Source organism: Halichoerus grypus, chromosome 2 (genome assembly GCF_964656455.1).
Source record: "Halichoerus grypus chromosome 2, mHalGry1.hap1.1, whole genome shotgun sequence".
NCBI lineage: Eukaryota > Metazoa > Chordata > Mammalia > Carnivora > Phocidae > Halichoerus > Halichoerus grypus.
In genome coordinates this window covers 66,929,602-66,950,615 of record NC_135713.1, presented here as the reverse complement: position 1 = coordinate 66,950,615, position 21,014 = coordinate 66,929,602, and the positions used below count along the sequence as shown (strand labels likewise).

General features: G+C 36.6%; 1 protein-coding gene across 1 annotated transcript in view; it reads right to left on the bottom strand.

Annotated features, from left to right (window-relative positions):
* The window catches only part of TMEM232 (transmembrane protein 232), a gene marked incomplete at its 5' end in the record, with an annotated part of 189,213 nt that overhangs the window by 141,266 nt on the left and 26,933 nt on the right, over positions 1 to 21,014 (bottom strand). The window contains 3 exons of the mRNA XM_078066320.1: positions 1,671 to 1,923; positions 5,601 to 5,724; positions 16,628 to 16,761. Of these exons, the coding sequence (XP_077922446.1) occupies positions 1,671 to 1,923; positions 5,601 to 5,724; positions 16,628 to 16,761 (511 nt within the window). The remainder of the gene's footprint in view (positions 1 to 1,670; positions 1,924 to 5,600; positions 5,725 to 16,627; positions 16,762 to 21,014) is intronic.

The window sequence follows — 21,014 nt, the reverse complement described above, 5'->3', positions numbered from 1 at the left end:
GCAATCCCTATTAAAATACCAACAGCATTTTTCATAGAGCTAGAACAAACAATCCTAAAATTTATACAGAACCACAAAAGACCCCGAATAGTCAAAGCAATCTTGAAAAAGAAAAGTAAAACTGAAGGCATCACAATTCCAGACTTCAAGTTATATTACCAAGCTATAGTTATCAAAACATTATGGTACTGGCACAAAAATAGACACATATATCAAGAGAAAAGAATAGAAAACCCAGAAATAAACCCACAATTACATGGTCAATCGTCAACAAAGCAGGAAAGACTATGCAATGGGAAAAACACAATCTCTTCAACAAATGGTATTGGGAAAACGACACCTACATGCAAAAGAATGAACTGGACCACTTTCTTACACCACACACAAAAATAAATTCAAAATGGATAAAAGACCTAAATGTGAGTCCTGAACCCATAAAAATCCTTGAAGAGAACATAGGCAGTAATGTCTCTGACATCAGCCATAGCAACATTTTTCTGGATATGTCTCCTGAGGCAAGGGAAATAAAAGCAAAAGTAAACTATTGGGACTATATCAAAATAAAAAGCTTTTGCACAGCAAAGAAAACAACCAACACAACTAAAAGGCCATCTATAGAATGGGAAAAGGTATTTGCAAAAGACATATCCGATAAAGAGCTAGTATCCAAAATATATAAAGAACTTATAGAACTCAACACCCAAAAAACAAATAATCCAATGAAAAAATGGGCAGAAGACATGAACAGATATTTCTCCAAAGAAGACATCCAGATGGCCAACAGACACATGAAAAGATGCTCAACATCAGTCATCATCAGGGAAATGCAAATCAAAACTATAATGAGATATCACCTCACACCTGTCAGAATGGCTAAAATAAAAAACACAAGAAACAACAAGTCTTGGTGAGACAAAGGAACCTTCGTGCTCCATTGGTGGGAATGCAAACTGGTACAGTCACTGTGGAAAACAATATGGAGATTCCTCTAAAAGTTAAAAATAGAACTACCCTACAATCTGGCAATCACACTACTGGGTGTTTACCCAAAGAATACAAAAACACTAATTCAAATGGATACATGCACCCCTATGTTTATTGCAGCATTATTTACAATAGTGAAATTATGGAAGCAGTCCAAGTGTCCATCAATAGATGAATGGATAAAGAAGATGTAGTATATATACACAATGAAATATTGTTCAGCCACAGAAAAGAATGAAATCTTGCCACTTGCAATGACATGGATGGAGCTAGAGAGTATAATGCTAAGCAAAATAATTCTGAGAAAGGCAAATACCATATGATTTCATTCATATGTGGAATTTAAGAAACAAACAAAAAAATGAGCAAAGCGGAAAAAAAGAGAGAGAGAGACAAACCACAAAACAGACTCTAAAGTGAACAAAATGATGGTTACCACAGGGGAGATGGGTGGAGGGATGGGTGAAATAGGTGATGGGGATTAAGGAGTGCACTTGTGATAAGCACTGCATGATGTATGGCATTGTTAAGTCACTATGTTATATATCTGAAATGAATAAAACACTGTAGGTCAAAAAAAAAGTAAATAAAAATAATAAAATAAAATAAATAAAAGGCTTATTGCTATATGTGGACAGGGACATTTAAGAAATATTTCTCAACAAGTTGAGAAATAATTTACTTACAATTATCTGACATTTTTGAAGAGAAATATTCCAAAAGACCTAAAATACTTGTTTCCTTCAACTCTGGTGGTTCTTCTGATTTACCCATGAGTAAAATATCTTTTTGTGAACTTTTACAGACACAGAAACCAGTAAAAGCAGTTTTTCGCAAATTAGAAGTGGTCGCATACAAGCAGATTTCTGCAAGAATTGTTGTATACATGTAGACTACATTCCAGGCCCAGGAAAAATCGTCTACCTTGCAGCCTTCTTCCTAAAATGAGAAAATAGTTATTAGATAATCAAAGTATGTTCTGTCATAATTAAAACTATATACTGTACTTATGATAAGAAATATCTTCAAATTTTATAGAGTTGTTAAAGAACCATAATCAACTAATATTTCTAAAATGTACTCATTAAAAAACAGGTTTTCCATGGGTAGATTGCATAAAATCTAGCTCAAAGAATAAAAAATACAAATAGCTAAAGAGTACATAGAGAACAATTTTTCAATTTCCTTAGTAATCAACAGAATATAAATTAATCCAATGAAATACAATTTCCCATATTATATTATAAAAGAATCTTTTCTATATAAAGCTCAATTGTTGTATGTGGCACTTTATACATTTTAAAATCTAATTTGTCTGATATAAGGATTGCCACTCCAGCTCTCTTTTGGTGTCCATTAGCATGGTAAATGGTTTTCCACCCCCTCACTTTCAATCTGGGGGTGTCTTTGGGTCTAAAATGAGTCTCTTGCAGACAGCATATTGATGGGTCTTGTTTTTTTATCCAATCTGATACCCTGGGTCTTTTGATTGGGGCATTTAGCCCATTTACACTCAGGGTAACTATTGAAAGATATGAATTTAGTGCCATTGTATTGCCTGTAAGGTGACTGTTACTATGTGTCTGTGTTCCTTTCTGGTCTATGTTACTTTTAGGCTCTCTCTTTGCTTAGAGGACCCCTTTCAAGATTTCTTGTAGGGCTGGTTTCATGTTTGCAAATTCCTTTAGTTTTTGTCTGTCCTGGAAGCTTTTTATCTCTCCTTCTATTTTCAATGACAGCCTAGCTAGATATAGTATTCTTGGCTGCATATTTTTCTCATTTAGTGCTCTGAACATATCATGTCAGTCCTCTGGCCTGCCAGGTCTCTGTGGATAGGTATGTTGCCAATCTAATGTTTCTACCATTGTAGGTTACAGATCTCTTGTCCCAAGCTGCTTTCAGGATTTTCTCTTTGTCTCTGAGACTCATCAGTTTTCTATTAGATGTCGGGGTGTTGACCTATTTTTATTGATTTTGAGGGGGGTTCTCTGTGCCTCCTCGATTTTGATGCCTGTTTCCTTCCCCAAATTAGGGAAGTTCTCTGCTATAATTTGCTCCAATATACCTTCTGCCCCTCTCTCTGTTTCTTCTTCTTCTGGGATCCCAATTATTCTAATGTTGTTTCGTCTTATGGTATCACTTATCTCTCAAATTCTGCCCTGGTGATCCAGTAGTTGTTTATCTCTCTTTTTCTCTGCTTCTTTATTTTCCATCATTTGGTCTTCTACATCACTGATTCTTTCTTCTGCCTCATTTATCCTAGCAGTTAGAGCCTCCATTTTTTATTGCACCTCATTAATAGCCTTTTTGATTTTGACTTGGTTAGATTTTAGTTCTTTTATTTCTCCAGAAAGGGTTTCTCTAATGTCTTCCATGCTTTTTTCAAGCCCAGCTAGTATCTTTAAAATCGTCATTCTGAACTCTAGTTCCGCCATCTTACTAATGTCCGTATTGATTAGGTCCCTGGCAGTCAGTACTGCCTCTTGTTCTTTTTTTGTGAGGTGATTCTTTCCATCTTGTCATTTTGTCCAGAGGAGAACAGATGAATGAGCGAACAAAATGCTAACTGGGTGACAAGGACCTGAGAAAAATATATACTAAACAAATCAGAAGAGACCTGTAACCAGGGGAAAAGAAAGGGAAAGAAAGAAAAAAGAGAAAAAGAAAAAGATTAAAAAAAAAAACAAACAAGAATATGATCAAATATGATCAGGCTGGTGCATAGATCAGTGCCACACACTAGATTTTGGGCATATTTTGGTCTGTTAGAAGAAAATGCCTCCCAAAATCTTAAATAAAGAAAAGCTTATATATGTACAAAAATAAGGGTAAATATGATGAAGGGTTGGAATATGACTGTAAAGATGAAAATTATAAAGGATTTTATAAAAGGAATTGATAAGAAGTTGGTTGAAAAAAGAAAGAAGAGTAATTTAAAAAAAAAAAAGGGAGAGAATATGATCAGGCAGGAGACTAGAACAAAGCCATACACTAGAGATTTAGGGTATATTTTTGTCTGTTAGAAGAAACTGTATCCCAAAATTTTAAAGAGAGAATAACATATATATACCAAAAATAAGGTTAACTACAATGAAGGGATAGAATATGACTAAAAATGAAAAATAAAAAAGATTTTTAAAAAAGCGATTGATAAGATGTTGGTTGAAAAAGGGAAAAAAATTCAAAAAAGAAAAAGAAGAAAAAAGAAAATTAAAAAAATTTAACTTTGAAAAACTATAGAATCATGGGGAAAAAGCCATGAATTCTATGTGCAGTATTCCCCTAGTGCTGGCGTTCTGCAGTTCTCATCGATCAGTAAACTTGGTCTTGGCTGGCTATTCTTGCTGATCTTCTGGGGGAGGGGCCTGTTGCCGTGGTTCCCAAATGTCTTTGCTGGAGGTGGAATTGTCCCGCCCTTGCCGGGTCTGGGCTAAGTAATCTGCTCGGGTTTGCTCTTGGGAGCTTTTGTTCTCTGCAAGCTTTCAGTACAGCTTTGGAGGAGGAGAATGAAAATGGCGGCCTCCCAATCTCCACCTGGAGGAGCTGAGAACTCAGGTCCCCACTCCTCAGTGCACCCCCCAAAGAAAAGCAGTCAATCATTCCCATCCGTGCTCACCCGGCCTGTGACCCAGCGTTTCTATCGCTGGCACACAACTCAGTGTGGAGTCTCCAAACCCAGCAGATCCCTGCGGTGCGCTCCTGTGCCACTCCTCCTGGGGGAGGAAGGGGAATCTCCCTGGATCTGCCACTTGTTGGGTCCCTGCTGGAGGAGCAGCGGCCCGACTGTGCCGTGGATCACAGTTTTTTTTTGTTTTTTGTTTTTTTTCAGATCATGGTTTATGGCAACCCCAAGCGGAGAGTCTGCTCCTCGGCTCTTTCTGTGCAGCCGGCTTCCCCGCTCCGATACCTGGGAGCTCTGCCATACTCAGGCACCCCTGGTCTTCCTGTGACCCCAAGGGTCCCGAGACCACACTGTCCCAGCGAGGGTTCCACCCCCCACCCCCCCCACCCCCCGCTTAGCCACTGGAGCAACATCCCTCAGCGGAGCAGACTTCTACAAGTTCCAATTTTGTGCTCCGAGGCTCTATCACTTGTCAGTATCGGCTGATGGAGGCCCCCTCCCCCGCTGTCTATCCTCCCAAGTATCAACTTGGATTCACTTCTCCACATGTCCTACCTTCCAGAAAGTGGTCACTTTTCTGTTCAGAGAGTTGCTGCTATTCTTTTCTTTGATCTCCTGTTGAGTTCGTAGGTGTTCAGAATGGTTTGATCCCTATCTAGTTGAATTCCTGGGACCAGACGAAATTTAGGTCTCCTACTCCTCCGCCATCTTGCTCCTCCCCCCTCAAGTTAATAAAATTTAAAGTCCCTCTGATGTGTGTGTGTGTGTGTAATCTATTTCCATATCTTGACATCTCTCTCTATATCCATCTATCTATCCATCCTGGGATATATGGTAAATGTGCATTTACTTTTATATTTAATTAAAATTTTTATCACAAGGTTATGCTCATTATAAGCCCTAATATGATATACAATTTAAATAGTGGCAAAAATAAAATTTGTTTCTCTTCAGTTCTTTTAAAACACATAAATTAACAATATACTGTTATTACCTGGTTTTGAACAGACATAATGCTTAAAAGAAAATCTCTCATTAGTTCCATTAAAGCTTTCAAGCAGGCCATGTTTAGTTTGGCAGCCTCCCCAAGGACCAACAAAGCCAGTATTGAATCCAACCTAGGAATTTTGTGAACAAAACAACAAAGACCTTCATTAAAACAATAATAAACAATTTTAATGAAAAAATTGGCCAGAGTTAATGAGTATTCCAGATTACCAGATACATTTAGTTTTAATAAAGACCAGTATTGGTTGACACTGGTTCTGATTAAAGTCTACAAGAAAGAACCACATTTTGGGAAGATATTTGAATTCAGAGTAGAGTTCTGTCAAAACTCTGAGAGTAATAAATACCACAAAAGATCACATTTCTTCATAGATCCTGTATAACAAGCAATCAAGGGCTCTGGTTCTAGAGTGTCCCCAAAATCTCATAATAGGTTTTGATTTTTAACTTTCTGCACCTAAGAAGTGAATTTCAAGAATGTTTTCCTCTCAAAAAAGAGAACAAATTTAAAAATGACCTTCCTAAACACTCCAAAAGTTCAGATTATTTGATTTTACAAAAAGTGTAATTTCTTAAAATCTATATTTCTGTTTGATTAGAAGATTGTCAAGATTTATCACTCAAAATATTGTATAATAACTGGGAAATCACACAAGAATTTATTAGTCATAAATGAACATATATTCGATAGTTTCAGGAAATTATACATTTAGTGCTATTTTCACCCAACTGAAAGAGATATAGTTTGAAAGAGAACTGGTAAGAATGCAAATGTAAAATTCCTCTGCCTAAAGCTGCATATTGCCTTGATTTATAAGCCATTGATAAAGAGTTAGCATATTTTACAATTATATTTGAATTTGACAACTGTGATATTTCAGGCCAGTAAGTCAAGTTCATTATCATTTTCAAAAGGAAACACCTCTAATCATGGGGAAAAAAGACAATTCTTTATATTTGAATAGAGCTTTACAGATCTCAATGTGCTTTCACATAAATTATCTCACTCACTGAACCACAATTTTTCACACATTCAAGACTTCTTTGAAATCTTTTTTTTTTAAATATTAGAAAATTGAGACATAAATAGATCTGGGAGATTTATACAGGTTCCTGTTTTTAGCTAGGTTAAAGATAACTAAAGTCTTGGGGCACCTGGGTGGCTCAGTCATTAAACGTCTGCCTTCAGCTCAGGTCATGGTCCCAGGGTCCTGGGATCGAGTCCCACATCGGGCTCCCTGCTCGGCAGGAAGCCTGCTTCTCCCTCTCCCATTCCCTCTGCTTGTGTTCCCTCTCTCTCTATGTCTCTATCTGTCAAATAAATAAATAAAATCTTAAGAAAAAAAAAAAGATAACTAAAGTCTTCTCTCACCTAAGGGTACTTCCAGTATTGCTTTTCCAAACCGTTATTTAAGGACATAGAAACTAAACTTATTGTGGTGATCCTTTCACAATATATACAAACATTGAATCATTATGTCATACACCTGAAATTAATACAATGTTATATGCTAATTATACCTCAAGAAAAAAATTTAACCTCAAGATGACAATGCTGCCTATTGCCTGCTCCTTCCTTTCAGAAATAAACCTGTTTTGTTCAAAACAGCAAAATGCTCAGTTAACATTGCTCCTCAAAATGGAAGTGTTCTATATCTTGATTGTGATTACACAGGTGTATGCATTTTTCAAAGGTCATAGTTCTGTGTACATAAAATGTGTGAATTTTATTGTATTTTGTAAATTATATCTTAATAAATTTGACTTAAAAAATGAATCCCCACACTCCCTTGAAGCTTGGACTAGCCATAAATGTAGATGTAGTCAATGAGATACAAATGGAAGTGTATTATGAAAGTCTTCCAGGTAAGCTATTATTTTTCTGATTAAGAAAGAGATTAAATTTAGATAACAGGTGATTTTTTTTTCCTTTGCTCATCCTTTCCCTCCCACTTGGAAAACATACATGATGCCAGAAGGTAGAGCAGCTGTCTTGCAACAATGAGGATAAAAGTCCAATACTATCAATGGAAGAAAAGGAAGCTGGAAGGAGCTTGGGTCTTGATTTTCTGAAGAATCTCCATATCAATAGTGTACTGCTTGTTATGTGCAATAATTAGTGCCTTATTTGGTAATCCAATTGTAGTTAGGTTACTGTTTCATGCAGAAGAACTGAATCCTAACTGATAGACTCAGCATGATGTTTACAAGCATGAACTTAGAGTCAGAAAAATGATAGATGGAATCTTAGCTCTGTCACTAATTAGGTATATGACATAGGGCAATTTGCATAGTCTACCTCAGTCTGAATCTACTCATCTATAAGTAAATATAGCAAAACCTATTTTTCAGAGACTATTAGGAGATTTAAGTATAATACTCTATGTGAAATGGCTAGGTTGAAAATGCTGACCTGAATCAAATTACAAAAAAGACTATTTCTTCAAAGTCAAAGGATATGAATTTGATAACTTTTCTCTGTGAAGTCTTAGAGTGACTGAATTCCAGATGCCCTCGGAGGTGAATGACCAGTGAGTCATTCTCAGAGTACTCCTCACCCCACTTCACAATAAGGTCAAGCAAAGGAGAGTATAGGAGTATAGTCTCAGACTTTACAGAACTTCCCCTTGCCCCTGAATATACCTCACAGTCCTAAGATTTTGGTTCTTCTGTTCTCTTTTAAGTCTGGAAAATTTTAACTAATGTAGGGCACTTCCACTAAAATATGGATGAAAATAGATCCATTAGTGTCAGCCTCCTATGGTAGAAAAATGCTTCAACACAAACACGCTATTTTCAATCAATGCTACTGATTGCAAAATTTTCTGTAAGTGAAAGTACCTTTGCCAAAAATAGAATAGAAACACCAATACTTACAAATTGGAGTTTGTTAAAATTCAAAACTAAAAATCAATGCACATAGAAAGAATTCAAAGTTGATTAGGTTAGAAATTTTGCACTAGCTTCTTTGTGAACTCACTACAGTACAAGTCTCAATCATTAGTAGACTGACTTGGTTTTACAGTGCCATGAAATTAAACATGTATAAAGTAATTTATAAATATTATAAAATTTCCCCTAATTTGATAAATAAAGAAACTAGGGCAGAGGTCTACTGGCTTGTCCAAAATAACATAGTTACTTGATTCATTTTACTTTAAATTTTTCTTTCACTTTTAAAATTAATGTGAACCACTGCACACAGGTAAATTTTAGTACCAGATCCTGGACTAGACCTCAGCTAGCCTTACTCCGGCCCACTGTTCCTTCTACACTAATATAAACAGCTAAAATATATCAAATAAATAAATGTATAGATGATAGATTGGCTAAAATACAATAATAAGAGGCTTCATAAATAGCTACTGACCTATCTATCTACACAACCTTATAAAAAGTTTAGGAACATCAGCATTCAAGACAGTTTTCCTAGGTTCTCCTTACTCCTCTATATCGATTTCTTCAATGATCAAATTGTAATTTTAAAAGATGGAATTAAAATGTCTCCAAGTCACAACCCTTACACAGGGTTATTTCAACAGAAAACACTGACAATGTCAAAATGCACACAACCCTAAAAATGAAAGACTAAGAATGAAAGAGAAGTCACTAAGAGTAGCAATTTAAAGGGAATTTCCACAAATCATAAAATTGATGGAGCTGGATTAAGAACAGCAGCGAGGAATACACACATTCCACTTCGTGAAATTCTAGCCTCATGCCCCCAACAAAAGTTAAAAGGGGGAAAAAATGATCTCTACCATCTATGGTGTTTTTCATAGATTCAGAAAAAAAGTAAAGCCAGTCCCTTACTTTGGAGTACTGATTTTTTAAGAAGCCAGAGTATTATTTCTGTGCTTCATTCTCATCTCTCTCATCTGGCAACTTCCAGATGACAAAAACGGTAGAAAACCATGCTGTGGCAATGTGTGTGTAGGAGGCAGGGAGGAGGAGGAACACTATAATGGGAACACTGGAGGGCATTTTCTCCTCAAAACAAAAAAATATCAAAGAGTAGGAAGAATATAGGAAGGTCCCTGATGATAGTGCATGTTGAGTGTTGCAGCATTTAACAACTCTGTTATGTATGCTGTGAATACAAACCTCTTATTTTAAAATACCAAGTTTTTATAGATTTCTCCTAGGTAATGAGGTAAGTAAAATAGAAGGTGAAGAATATTAAAGCAAGAGCTAAAGAGAATATCAGTCTGAATACTCAGAGAGGATCATAGCTCTGAAAATGATTTCTTACAGGGACCAGAAGATATTTTTATAACTCTTAAGCACCTTTAATAAAACCAAATAAGAGGAAAAGACAATGAAAAGCCTTGATACTGAGACGAAAGGTAGTATGGTAAGAAAACAAAAGACTGCAAAGAGATTAAAATACAAAAATATAATTCAAATCCATGATGAGGAAGTTAACTGCAAAAGTTGCTTGGAAGGGAGAAAACTGGCAAACTGAGACCCACTACTAATTCCCATTGAGACAACCAGGGTATGTCTGGGTGGCTCAGTTGGTTAACGTCTGATTCTGGATTTTGGCTCAGGTCATGATCTCAGGGTCATGGGATCAAGCCCCACCTGGGGTCCTGTGCTCACCAGGGAGTCTGCTTGAGATTCTCTCTTTTCTCTCCCTCTGCCCGGCCCCCCACTTACGCTCTCTCTCTAAATAAATAAATAAAATCTTTTTTTAAAAGAAGAAAGAAAGAAACAACCAAAGAAACATAGAATCAAGGGGAAAAATCTGTAATACTACAAAAAAGAAAAAAAAAGAAAGGAACTTTAAAGATGTTAAAGTTATGAACAAAATGGAATTCAAATGAAGGAAAACCTTTCCAATGCTGAGAAGCCAAAAATTAATTTAAAATTTAGTGCAGGCATATATGGGTTTTCCACTTTAATGTAATGGATAATCCAAGCTCAGAGAGGCAGGAACTGTGCACTGAGCATGTGAATGATGAATAATTGTGGAAGGCCTTCAGGAAACACAGACCCGTCACCAGCACATCTGAGCACAGCTGCACATAGCAGGGCTTTTCTCTGAGTAAAAGTGGAGGATTTACCTCAACAGTTTCCAAAGATGGCCAGTGAGACAAGAGAGGATGCCTTTTCTATCCTGGCTGCCAAATCACAAAGATATGCCTAAAAAATTCTGGATTGAAAATAAAATAGAAAAAAAAAAAAGTAGACTGGCTTTGAACATCTAATCATAAGTTAGGAAATAGCATAGCAACATTTAGAGATTTAAAGTGGGAATTAGGGAAAAAAAAAAAAAAACTGTGGGCACAGAAGCCTATTTCCAGACAAAACGTACATTATACTTTTCAGGGGAAAATGAATGGTGACAAATGTTATTCTAGCCTAGAGTTGTGCATAAGCAAGGGCTCACCTAATGAAATAGGTCGCCTGTGTCCATACTTAGAATGTACTCAAACCAACCAAGAAATGAATAGTATGTCACAGCTTAAGAATGGGAAATCCTAGTGGTAAAAGGCTGGCAGTGAGTGGGAAAAATAAAGTTAAATAAGTAAAAATAATTTCAGAAATATGACCCTTAAAATTAAATATTGATATATAACTCATCCTTTAAGGAGGGGATAGAACACTTTTAAATAGTGATTTAACCTTAATGTTATCAAGAACTCCAGATTATATTAACAGTCTAGAAAGGGAGGGTTAATATAAATAAATAAAGCTCAATCTTCATTGTACATGAAGAGGGCAGGCAGGATTTCATTCTTGATTTTGGCCCTTTATGAAAACTACTTTGAAGAATGTATTTCTCTTTCCATTGTCTGATTTTTGATACTCAGAAAAGATGGACTACGTGTGAATCTAGTCTTTAGTATGTCTGCTAAAAGGGGTTCTTTCTCCTGCTTGCAGAGCTTCATTCTCAGAGCTCCAGGAATAACAATGGGGAAGAACGAAGGGCTGGCGTGTTGGACAAGCCAGGAATGCAGCTTCACCAGAGAAGGCCCAGGTGGGTCACTAACTGTCACCTCCATCCAGTCCTATCAGGCACTTCATCTGTTTGGTTTGTTGGCGGTAATGAATCCTAGTAGCAGGACCTTTCCGTCTTTGTTTTTGCTCTCCTTGCTTTTCTCTAATCATGGCAAGTTATGAGACCCTGATGTAACCCCTGTGTCATGTCAAAATAGTTCTTATTAAATAATTTTAAGCCAGAGAGTGGTATAATCACATTTAGGTTGTAACCCTGGCAGCAGAGTATGACAGATTACTGAGGGGAAAACTTAAGGCAAAGAGCCCAGTTAAAAAGCTTCAAGAGTCATGAGACAAGGGCCTAAACCAAGGTTGTGACAGAGCAGGTAGAGAACAGGGGAACAGTTCCGAAATGTAGGGTGTGTAAATTGGTTAACATGTGTCAGGTATGGAGATCGAAATTCAGTAGGCAGAAGCCTCTCTAGGAAAAAAATAATTCAGATCTGAACTAGTAGGACATGAAGTAGTAGTGGAGACTCCGAGTATAAGAAGTGTTTTCATTACTTATCTCATTTAAATCTCTCAAAAGCTCTCTGAAATGGCTACTCTCTTTATTTATCTGCTAACCAGACTCTGTTCATAGGGGTAAGTGACTCATTCAAAATTAGACAGGTAGCAAGAGATAGGACTAAAACTCAGGTCTTCTGATTTGAGGTTGAATGTTTTTTTACTGCACCACAACCTAGCAAGGCATAATTACATATTTACCCTTGCTGTAGACTGAATGGTTACACTTAGCCCAGAGGATCAAAGGATACATTTAAAAACCCAGTAAATGAATCTGAAGAGTGAGGACTTAACACTGCAGTCTTAGCTCATGAAGAAGGAGGAGGACTATTGACAAAAAAGTTGTTTGAATGGTTTTGGTTAGACTGTCACGTGAACGTTATAATCACTGGGGTTCAGGAGACAGGCAATGTGGATATCAGTGACCTAGACAGAAATTAAGGCCTTGCTGCCCATACAAAGAAGTTGGTTCTTTGATTCATTTCAAACACAATTACTATACCTCTGGAAACCACTTGCCATGTCTATATAATTTTAAGTTGTCAAGCTTTTTTGGAATACATTCATAGAGCGCATTAAATCAGCTATTTTGCTTTGGGAGACATAATTTTATATGTTATACTGCTCTACTGAAATGCATACTGCGTTTCTCAGCAGTCTTCATCGGCTAACAATTCAATTATAAACACAATTCGTTATTTTCATGTTAGATTAGAAAGCCTTTTGCACTGGCTTGAGCTATCTTCCCAGAGCAAATGGGGCAGTATATAAAAGGCCAAACTGCAGGGTGGAGCATTGAGAGTATGAAGCATCATATAAAATTTAACCATATTAAACGGAAATCTGCCTTACAGCAAGCTGCTTATCTGCAGCTCAGGACAGCTAAACTTCCCAGATAAAGGCTGGTGCCTGATAGCCAGGAGGGGCTCATGTAGTCCCTTTTTCTCTACTTCTTCACCCTGTTTTATAATATATTGTCTTTAGTGCATTTCCTCTGCAGGGTTTTTTTCCCTGTCCCCTAGTGAGCAGAGGTCGCTCTAACTCTGTGATGCCTTCCCGGAGTCCTTTTGTGGATCTGGGCCTGCTCTTTTTCAGGCTCAGCTGAAACCACTTGCTTCTATTTCTTTCCTTTTCTACGGTGTAATTTTTATAAAGGGGGTTATAAGAAGCAAGGCAGAGATTTACGTGATGAATTATTTACTGATGGATAACATCAGAAATGGGCAGATGAGAACCACTCACTTGTATTTTTGCCACTGTTAATCAAATGTCTTCTGATCAATCAGTTGAATGGTCTCCCCTCTGCATTTTAAATCTCTGAACATTGATTCATCATTATGGTAACTTTACTGATATGCATGGAAAACAAAATTGTTCAGGTTACTCCTCTTAATAGTCACTTGGCATTGAATTTCAAGTACTACACCGAATTTATCTTCCACCAAGTGTCACAACTCCAAGGCTATCTGGTCCTGCAAATCCTGACAAAGTCTCAATTTACTATCAAGGCCTGATGCCTCAATATTTCTATTTCACTCTAAATACATTGTTCATTTTCTTAATTTTTTTACATGTACCCAGTCTTAGGAGTATGTAAGACCAATATTCAAGTTTCCCCAGAAATGGAAAGCACTTCTGGTTTGATCTTGATAATTACATCACAGTTTGTTTTATTTTGTCTGGAATAATGACTTCTTGATAGCTGTATAGACTATTCCATAAATAACTTAAATATTCTGTGAGAAAAAAATTAATTCTTTAATATTTGGTATAATGTTATTACAACAGAAAATTTGACTAGCAGAAGTTAGGCAAATTGCTAACTTAAAAATTAATCTTTTAATGTCAATGAATTATTTTTATTAGAGTCATCACTTAAAAAAAAAAAGATTGGGGCACCTGGATGGCTCAGTCGGTTAAGCATCTGCCTTCAGCTCAGGTCATGATCCCAGGGTCCTGGGATCGAGTCCCGCATCGGGCTCCCTGCTCTGTGGGGAGCCTGCTTCTCCCTCTCCTCCCCACTTGTGCTCTCTCTCTCACTATCTCTGTCTCTCTCTCTCAAATAAATAAAATCTAAAAAAAAAAAATAATTAAAATAAATAAATAAATAAAAAGATTGAAACCTCTTTAAAAAAACAGTAAATATAAGAAACAGAATCAAAATTATTTGGCAGTGTTTTTTTTTTAAACAATTATCTTTTCCTTTTGATTTTAAACAGTCACTGTGTTCCACAATTCTTTCAGTTTACCCCTCTGTTTGTTCAGCATTGTCTAAACACTACCATCCCCTCCCTCATTTGATTTCCATCATGTCTCCCCAGAAAAGGAGAAGCCAGGATTTAGTGACAAGATGCCTCAAAACAGTTATCTCCTTACTTGGGCAGCCAGAATGATAGTGGGATAAGGTACTGGGACCCTAAAAATCTCGTTGCACTCACTAGTAAGCCTAATAAGCATGGCCTCAGTTTCTCCATTTGCAAAGTCAGAATAGTTTTATATGATCTCCAATGGCCCCAAATCTGTAAAATACTAAGTATAAAAAAATAACTACCTTAAAGACTGTTAAATAACAAAAGTCAAGCAAGTAAATTTGAAGTTCCAATTAGATTTATTAAATGATTCATGAATCAGGCAGCACCTCAACTAGCAAGTAGAAAGGAGCTCCAAGGAGTTGGAAGGTTTTTATAGAGGGAGGGTCATTGGGACAAGAAAGTTATTAGCAAAAGAGAAGAATTGTTCTAGGTGAGGCTGCTTTTTAGGGGGAAAAGCAAGGTGTCATCACGTAGATGATCTCATCTTTTTAGGGGGATGGAAATGGTCTAAGTGGTAGACTCACTGGTGCAGACTGAAAAATTCCTAGCTGATCTTTTTAAGACTAAATTTCTGGGGGATGTTGAAACTGCAATTAGATTATATATTATACACTAGTTTGGGAACTTGGTCCTAGTGACAACATTTGGGACCTGTGGTTGGTTGGTTTGTTTAACAAGAAAAATCATTAACAAATTAAATCAATGTTGATGCCGTACAGTAAACAAAGTTGGTTAAAGAAACAATTCCTTGACTTTCAGAATTAGCTATTCTTACTCAGCCACTTTTACTATCTCAGTATTTCTTTAAGCTTGTTTATTTGGTAATTATTAGAGTGCTTTGAAAATAAACTTGACAGTCATGAAATACTTATTTTTATAGGTTAAAATGTAATTTCTCTTATTTTTTAAATCAAATTAGAGTCTTCCAAGAGCTAAAATAGTTCTATACCCTTTTGAAAACTAAATTGTATCTTTGAATCCCCTACAACTTATTTGCTATAATAAGAGTGGTCTGAAAGAATCACCATGGCTTTCAGAATAACCAACTTTGCACCAGTGAGAATCTCTAATTTTTGTTGTATTTATCAACTCTGTATGAGGATATACTTATTAAAATTATATTCTATTTGCATTGTAATTTTCCTATTTAAAGATATTATCCTTAGCTTTAAAACATAAAAGAATCACAATCTTTGTTAACTGCAATATTGAGTAGATTTCTCCCATCACAGGACAAGACAGAATAAGTTCTTGATGAAACATCTTCTGAACTAGGCTATTTCTAGGAAATTAAGCAAACTCTAAGCCATCCTCCAGAAATCTTTACTTGATCTGGAATCCCAAAAACTTCCAAATGAGACTAGGAAAACACCTTTCCTTCATAAGGAATCCTCCAGATCCTTAGAAATTACATACACAAAGGCCTTTGGTGTAGAGTGGGCAGCCAGTGGGTAGCCAGAGGCAGGAACTAATTTTAAGAAAACTATATGATGATTGAATTTGCAACTTGGCTATGGCCTGACAGATGATGATGATGATGATGATGATGATGATGATGATGATTACCATTAGCATTGGAAGAGGAATTCAAAACTCTGATTATCCTCAAATACTGAAAAGGGATATCTCCTCTGATCACTTTCCTCAGAAATACTCCTTTAAAATTCTTCTCCCCTCCATTGAACCCATGTCCTCTTTGGTAGTAATTTAAGACTTCTTTTTCCTTCTCAAATTAATATATGTACAGGAGGAAACGAACACTTATCAGTCAAGATTTATTTTTGTTATACTTTACAAGTAAGACATAAAGAAACAGAATCTCAATATATTTCCTCCAAGGATAATAAACTGTACCTCACTGTTGTTGTTTAACAACTTAAAAAATAAAGGATGTTTTAAATGGGGGGAGGCACTTCTTATCAATAACAAATTTCATTTGATAAAGATAAATTAAGCAATACATGCATGCAAACTAGCAAAAAAAAAAAAATGAGAGAGAGAGATAGGAACAATTTATTGATGAAATGAGCTAATACAAAATATATAAATTGCCCTTGCATTTGGAACTGAGATTATAAATTATTTTCATAGTCAACTAAGGTGTGATTAACATTTAAGTACAAAGGTTATTTAACATTTAAACACAAAGGTTTCTCCATGAATTACTTTGGATTTATAGAATCCCTCTTACCAGCATTTCTTTTGAAGCTTCCCTTTATGAAAGATGAGATGTTCAAGCACCTTATTCAGCTGAGGACTATTCTTCTGAACACATGACCAGGCAGCAACACAGTGCCAGAGCAGGTGGTTAACTTCATATCCTCCCTGATTAAATTGCAAATGTTCCTGGAATTAAAACATAAAAATATATCTGGAAAAGAGTTATCTGACTTGAATAAACATGAAAATGAATTTCCTGGGAAATTTTAAATATTCAAATGAAAATGCATTATTTTCTTAAACTTCATGTTACACCAAAAAGAGCAATTTACTTAAGTATATTTTTGTAAATATATATAGTGTGGGGGAGGAAAAATAATTTTCTATCTACCCTTCCAGGTTCTTGGCTGAGACCTTTGCACCCCCTGTAATAAAAAGACAGATTAATACGAGAAAACCAAACAGAAGTTTAATAACATGTATACCTCCTGTACACATGGGAGAGACCCAGGAATACTTTTCAAAATGGCCCAAGCCACTACCTTATATAACATCTCTAGCTAAAGACAAAACAGGAGGATGGGCAGTTATGGATGGTTAACAGGAAAAGCCTAGTAAACAAGGGTAAGGTTAATATGCAGATTTGTCATGGCCTTCTCCACTGATAAGAGTTTCTAGAGATTTAGAATCATTCTTCTCTTCCTAGTACAGAGAGGGAGACACCCATACAAATGGAGACTTTTCTTAAAATGTAAATATCTCTTACAAAAAGGGTAACTTCTACTCAGTTTTCACAGCTTCTCCTGTGTCTGTGATTTCTTAAAAATAACCAGCCTAAAATAATCCTTATGCCAAAGAGTCATATTTGGGGGCAGCAAATTTTGCTTCCCTTCAATTGTTAACCTGAACCTAACGTCTTAATTGCTTTTCACATGGGTCCCTTGTGTTCAATGACATCAGTTCCACACTATGACAAAAATTCTATATCCTCTACAGGACAATTATTAGAACAATGTGCTTCTTAGACCCTATATGACTTCGTTCTTCCTGACACCCAAGGAGGAGAGGACAGGGAAAAGTTTGAACAATGATCAAACAGCAAATTAGGTTTTAAAATGTGGATTTCCACTTTGAGGGCAAATATACATGCCTAGCTGGACATGGTCAATGTCTGCTAAGTAACTATTTTAAAAGTCTACAAATTCAGGGGAAAAAATGGGCTGTTATCTGTTTGTTTTTTCTGGAAATGCTTCCTAATAGTTTCATAGAATTAACTGATCTACTAAAGTAACTGGTATAAAGAAACCTGATTTTATTGTTAGACAGTGATAACATAGCACTCTCATTGAATTTTTTCCAACAATACAGATTCAAATACACATCTTATGATATGTACTTAATATTTCATTCTTTTATGCTCAAAAGAAACCCTTAAAGAGACTCCAAAAGGCTTTATAATCCTCATTTCTTATACAAACAACATCAGATCTACAATTTAAAGATAATTGTCATGTTAAGTATTCTTAAGTTGAAAGGCCAGAAATTCATATATAAATTTCAAACTAAGGTATATTAAGTTTCTAGTAAACTGTTTAGTCAAGTCCCACAGATGTGTACTGATCTATTTTTATGTTGGGAACTCAGATGCTGGAGATAAAAGTCATGAGTAAGATAAAGTCTCTGCACAAGGCTACTGACTGTGGGGAATAATCACTCAGAAAGGCAAATGAAAACAAGCCAATGTTTAGAATGTTAGAATATTTCATAGAAAAGCTTTATTTTAAAATAATGTAAGACAGGGGCACCTGGGTGGCTCAGTCGGTTAAGCTCCAACTCTTGATTTTGGCTCAGGTCATGATCTCAGCGTTGTGAGATCAAGCCCTGAGACAGGCTCCATGCTCAGCGCGGAGTCTACTTGTCCCTCTCCTCCTCCTGCTTGCGCATCCTCCCTCCCTGCCCCCTCTCAAATAAATAAATAAAATCTAAAAAAAAAAGTTGAGAGGGCTCTTTTAACACAGTTTGAAAAACACTGAGCAGGGCATTAAATGACTCCCAGAGAACTTTTTCTTTTTACCCCCTTACTTCCCTCCCTCTTTCCTTCCTTTCCTTCCTCTCTTCCTTCTTTCCTTTTTTTCTTGGCTTTATGACCACTTCCTATAGTTCTTTCATCTCCATGCCTTGCTGCCCAGCTTTGGATTATGCTCCTTTGCAAACTGGACCCTGTACACAGAGGCCAAACAGAGATTAAAGAGGGAGACAGACCACTCCAGATTGGTAGGTGATAGGTCTAATAAGCCAGGGAACCTACTTAGGAGGATTATCTTAGGTGGCTGCAAGACAAGCAAATCTCTGCACCCACCTGAATCTTAAGGTTTATAGGAAGCCTTAACTGGGTTGTCACTTATACCACCCAGATGGTCTCAAGAACACATTGACCTCTCAAGGCTACATCCTTGAAATGGCTCCAGCTGTGGGAACAGTGAGCAGAACATGCATTCCAGGGAGGAGCCTCAGATTGCCCAGGTCCAGCTCATGGGAGAAACCAGTGGCCACATCCTCTCAATTACGTTCTCCAACAAGCTATCAGTGCAGTTTGTACAATACCTATTTTGAGAAGTCCACCTAAAAAAGTGCTATTAATCTAGTGTTGGCTGAAATTTCAGATAACCACATCAGCTTGAATTTTATGCAAATTTGAGTACACAAGCTCTGAATATCAGACCAGACTCTCTTTTATAACAGTAATGAGCTTTGAAGAATGGGCTGTATTTTGGATGTTCAGAGATAGCTTTTTGAGTTTCATCCTTGTTTTTAGTCATTTTGGGGATGGTTGACAATGCCATGAAAGGACCTCTTAACACAAATGTGCTACTTAGATGATAGGACATGAATCATAGGATAATGCTTCTAATTTTAAAGAACCTGTGTCTCAGTCTAACCCTAGTAACCATGTACAATTGCAGTATAGCACAAAATGTCCCAAATTTAGATAATGCCTTTGGCTTCCCAAGTACTTAAAGCATTAGAGGATGAGATTGCTAATCACAATTGAATGTAAACTCTGTGTGTTTCCTAGTTTTCAGAAAACTATTTGTACTTTAGGACAGATGCAGCTATTTAGTAAAGGGTCTACTGCATTTCAGTTGAGTTTAATCTACTATCTCCAAAAAACTATGTTGTTACTATCATGTGACAACTGTACTCAGCAAATTGAGTTCTGCTAGTGAGCAACAGACAGAGTGGAAAACTCAATCCAGTGTTCTGGCTCTGAAAGCCACAGAGCTAATTAAAGTGCACCATTTGTCAAAGTCAATGGAAACCTTGCGTCTGGATCAGCTTTAAATGATATTAAAAGAAGAAATGGGTTCTAGCAGCAGGGAAAGGAAATTTCCTATTCTTAAATAGAACCAACACCCATATTGTGTGTATCCTAACATGTATATCCTACAGAATTCTTTATTTTTTCAGCAATTTTATGGCAGCACTTGGAAAACAAATTAAATGCTTATGTTTTTACTCCAACGCGGATAAATATATTAAAAACAAAATATTTTGCAGTGGCCAAAATATGCTGTCATGGACCTTTGAGCATTATTGGAAAAGGAGGGCTGTAAGAATACATCCTCAAATCCTCTACTATGGCATGTCAATAACAAAGAAAGGAGGGGGATGAATACAGATGTATTGTTTATATTCCCATTTTCCTCTCTGATTCCTCCTGTCTTCTCCCAGTAGGTGAGAGAGATGGATATTGAATGGGTAAGTACTCAACTGAACGGGAGAGCCTGGCTTAGACCAAGCTATACTGAAGAAATTGGGCTGAAACTGGGGAACAATGTTCAAACATGTAATCAAGCACTGAATTAGTTAGCTGAACCAGAAATTTTAGTAGCACTGTGGCTACACTACCTTTCAAATTCTTTATATTGTGTGGGAATGAGAGGAGAAAAAGGACAGCAATAAATCTGATAGGCTAAAATCTGTTATAATCCCCTCACAGAATCAGAGGTATAGAGCTGAAATAGAACTTAGAAAAGATTGAAACTATGCTCTTTGTTCTTTGTGGAAAAAGGCACAGAGACTTAGTGACTTGTCCCACTCTAAGCAGAAACATTCTCTTTTTTTTTAGATTTTTAAAAATTTCTTTATTTGAGAGAGAGAGCTCAAGAGTGGGGGGGGGGGAGCAGAGGAGAGGGACAAGACAACTCCGTGCTCAGCACAGACCCCGACATGGGGTCTCTATCTCAGGACTCTGAGATCATGACCTGAGCCAAAAGCAAGAGGCCGACACTTAACCGACTGAGCCACCCAGGCACCCCTAAACAGATACATTCTTTTCATGTGTTGACATTTTGCCCCTTCCAGTTCAGGCAAAGCTGTATGGCAGGAATCTTCCATTTCCTTGTAGCTTTTGTGCA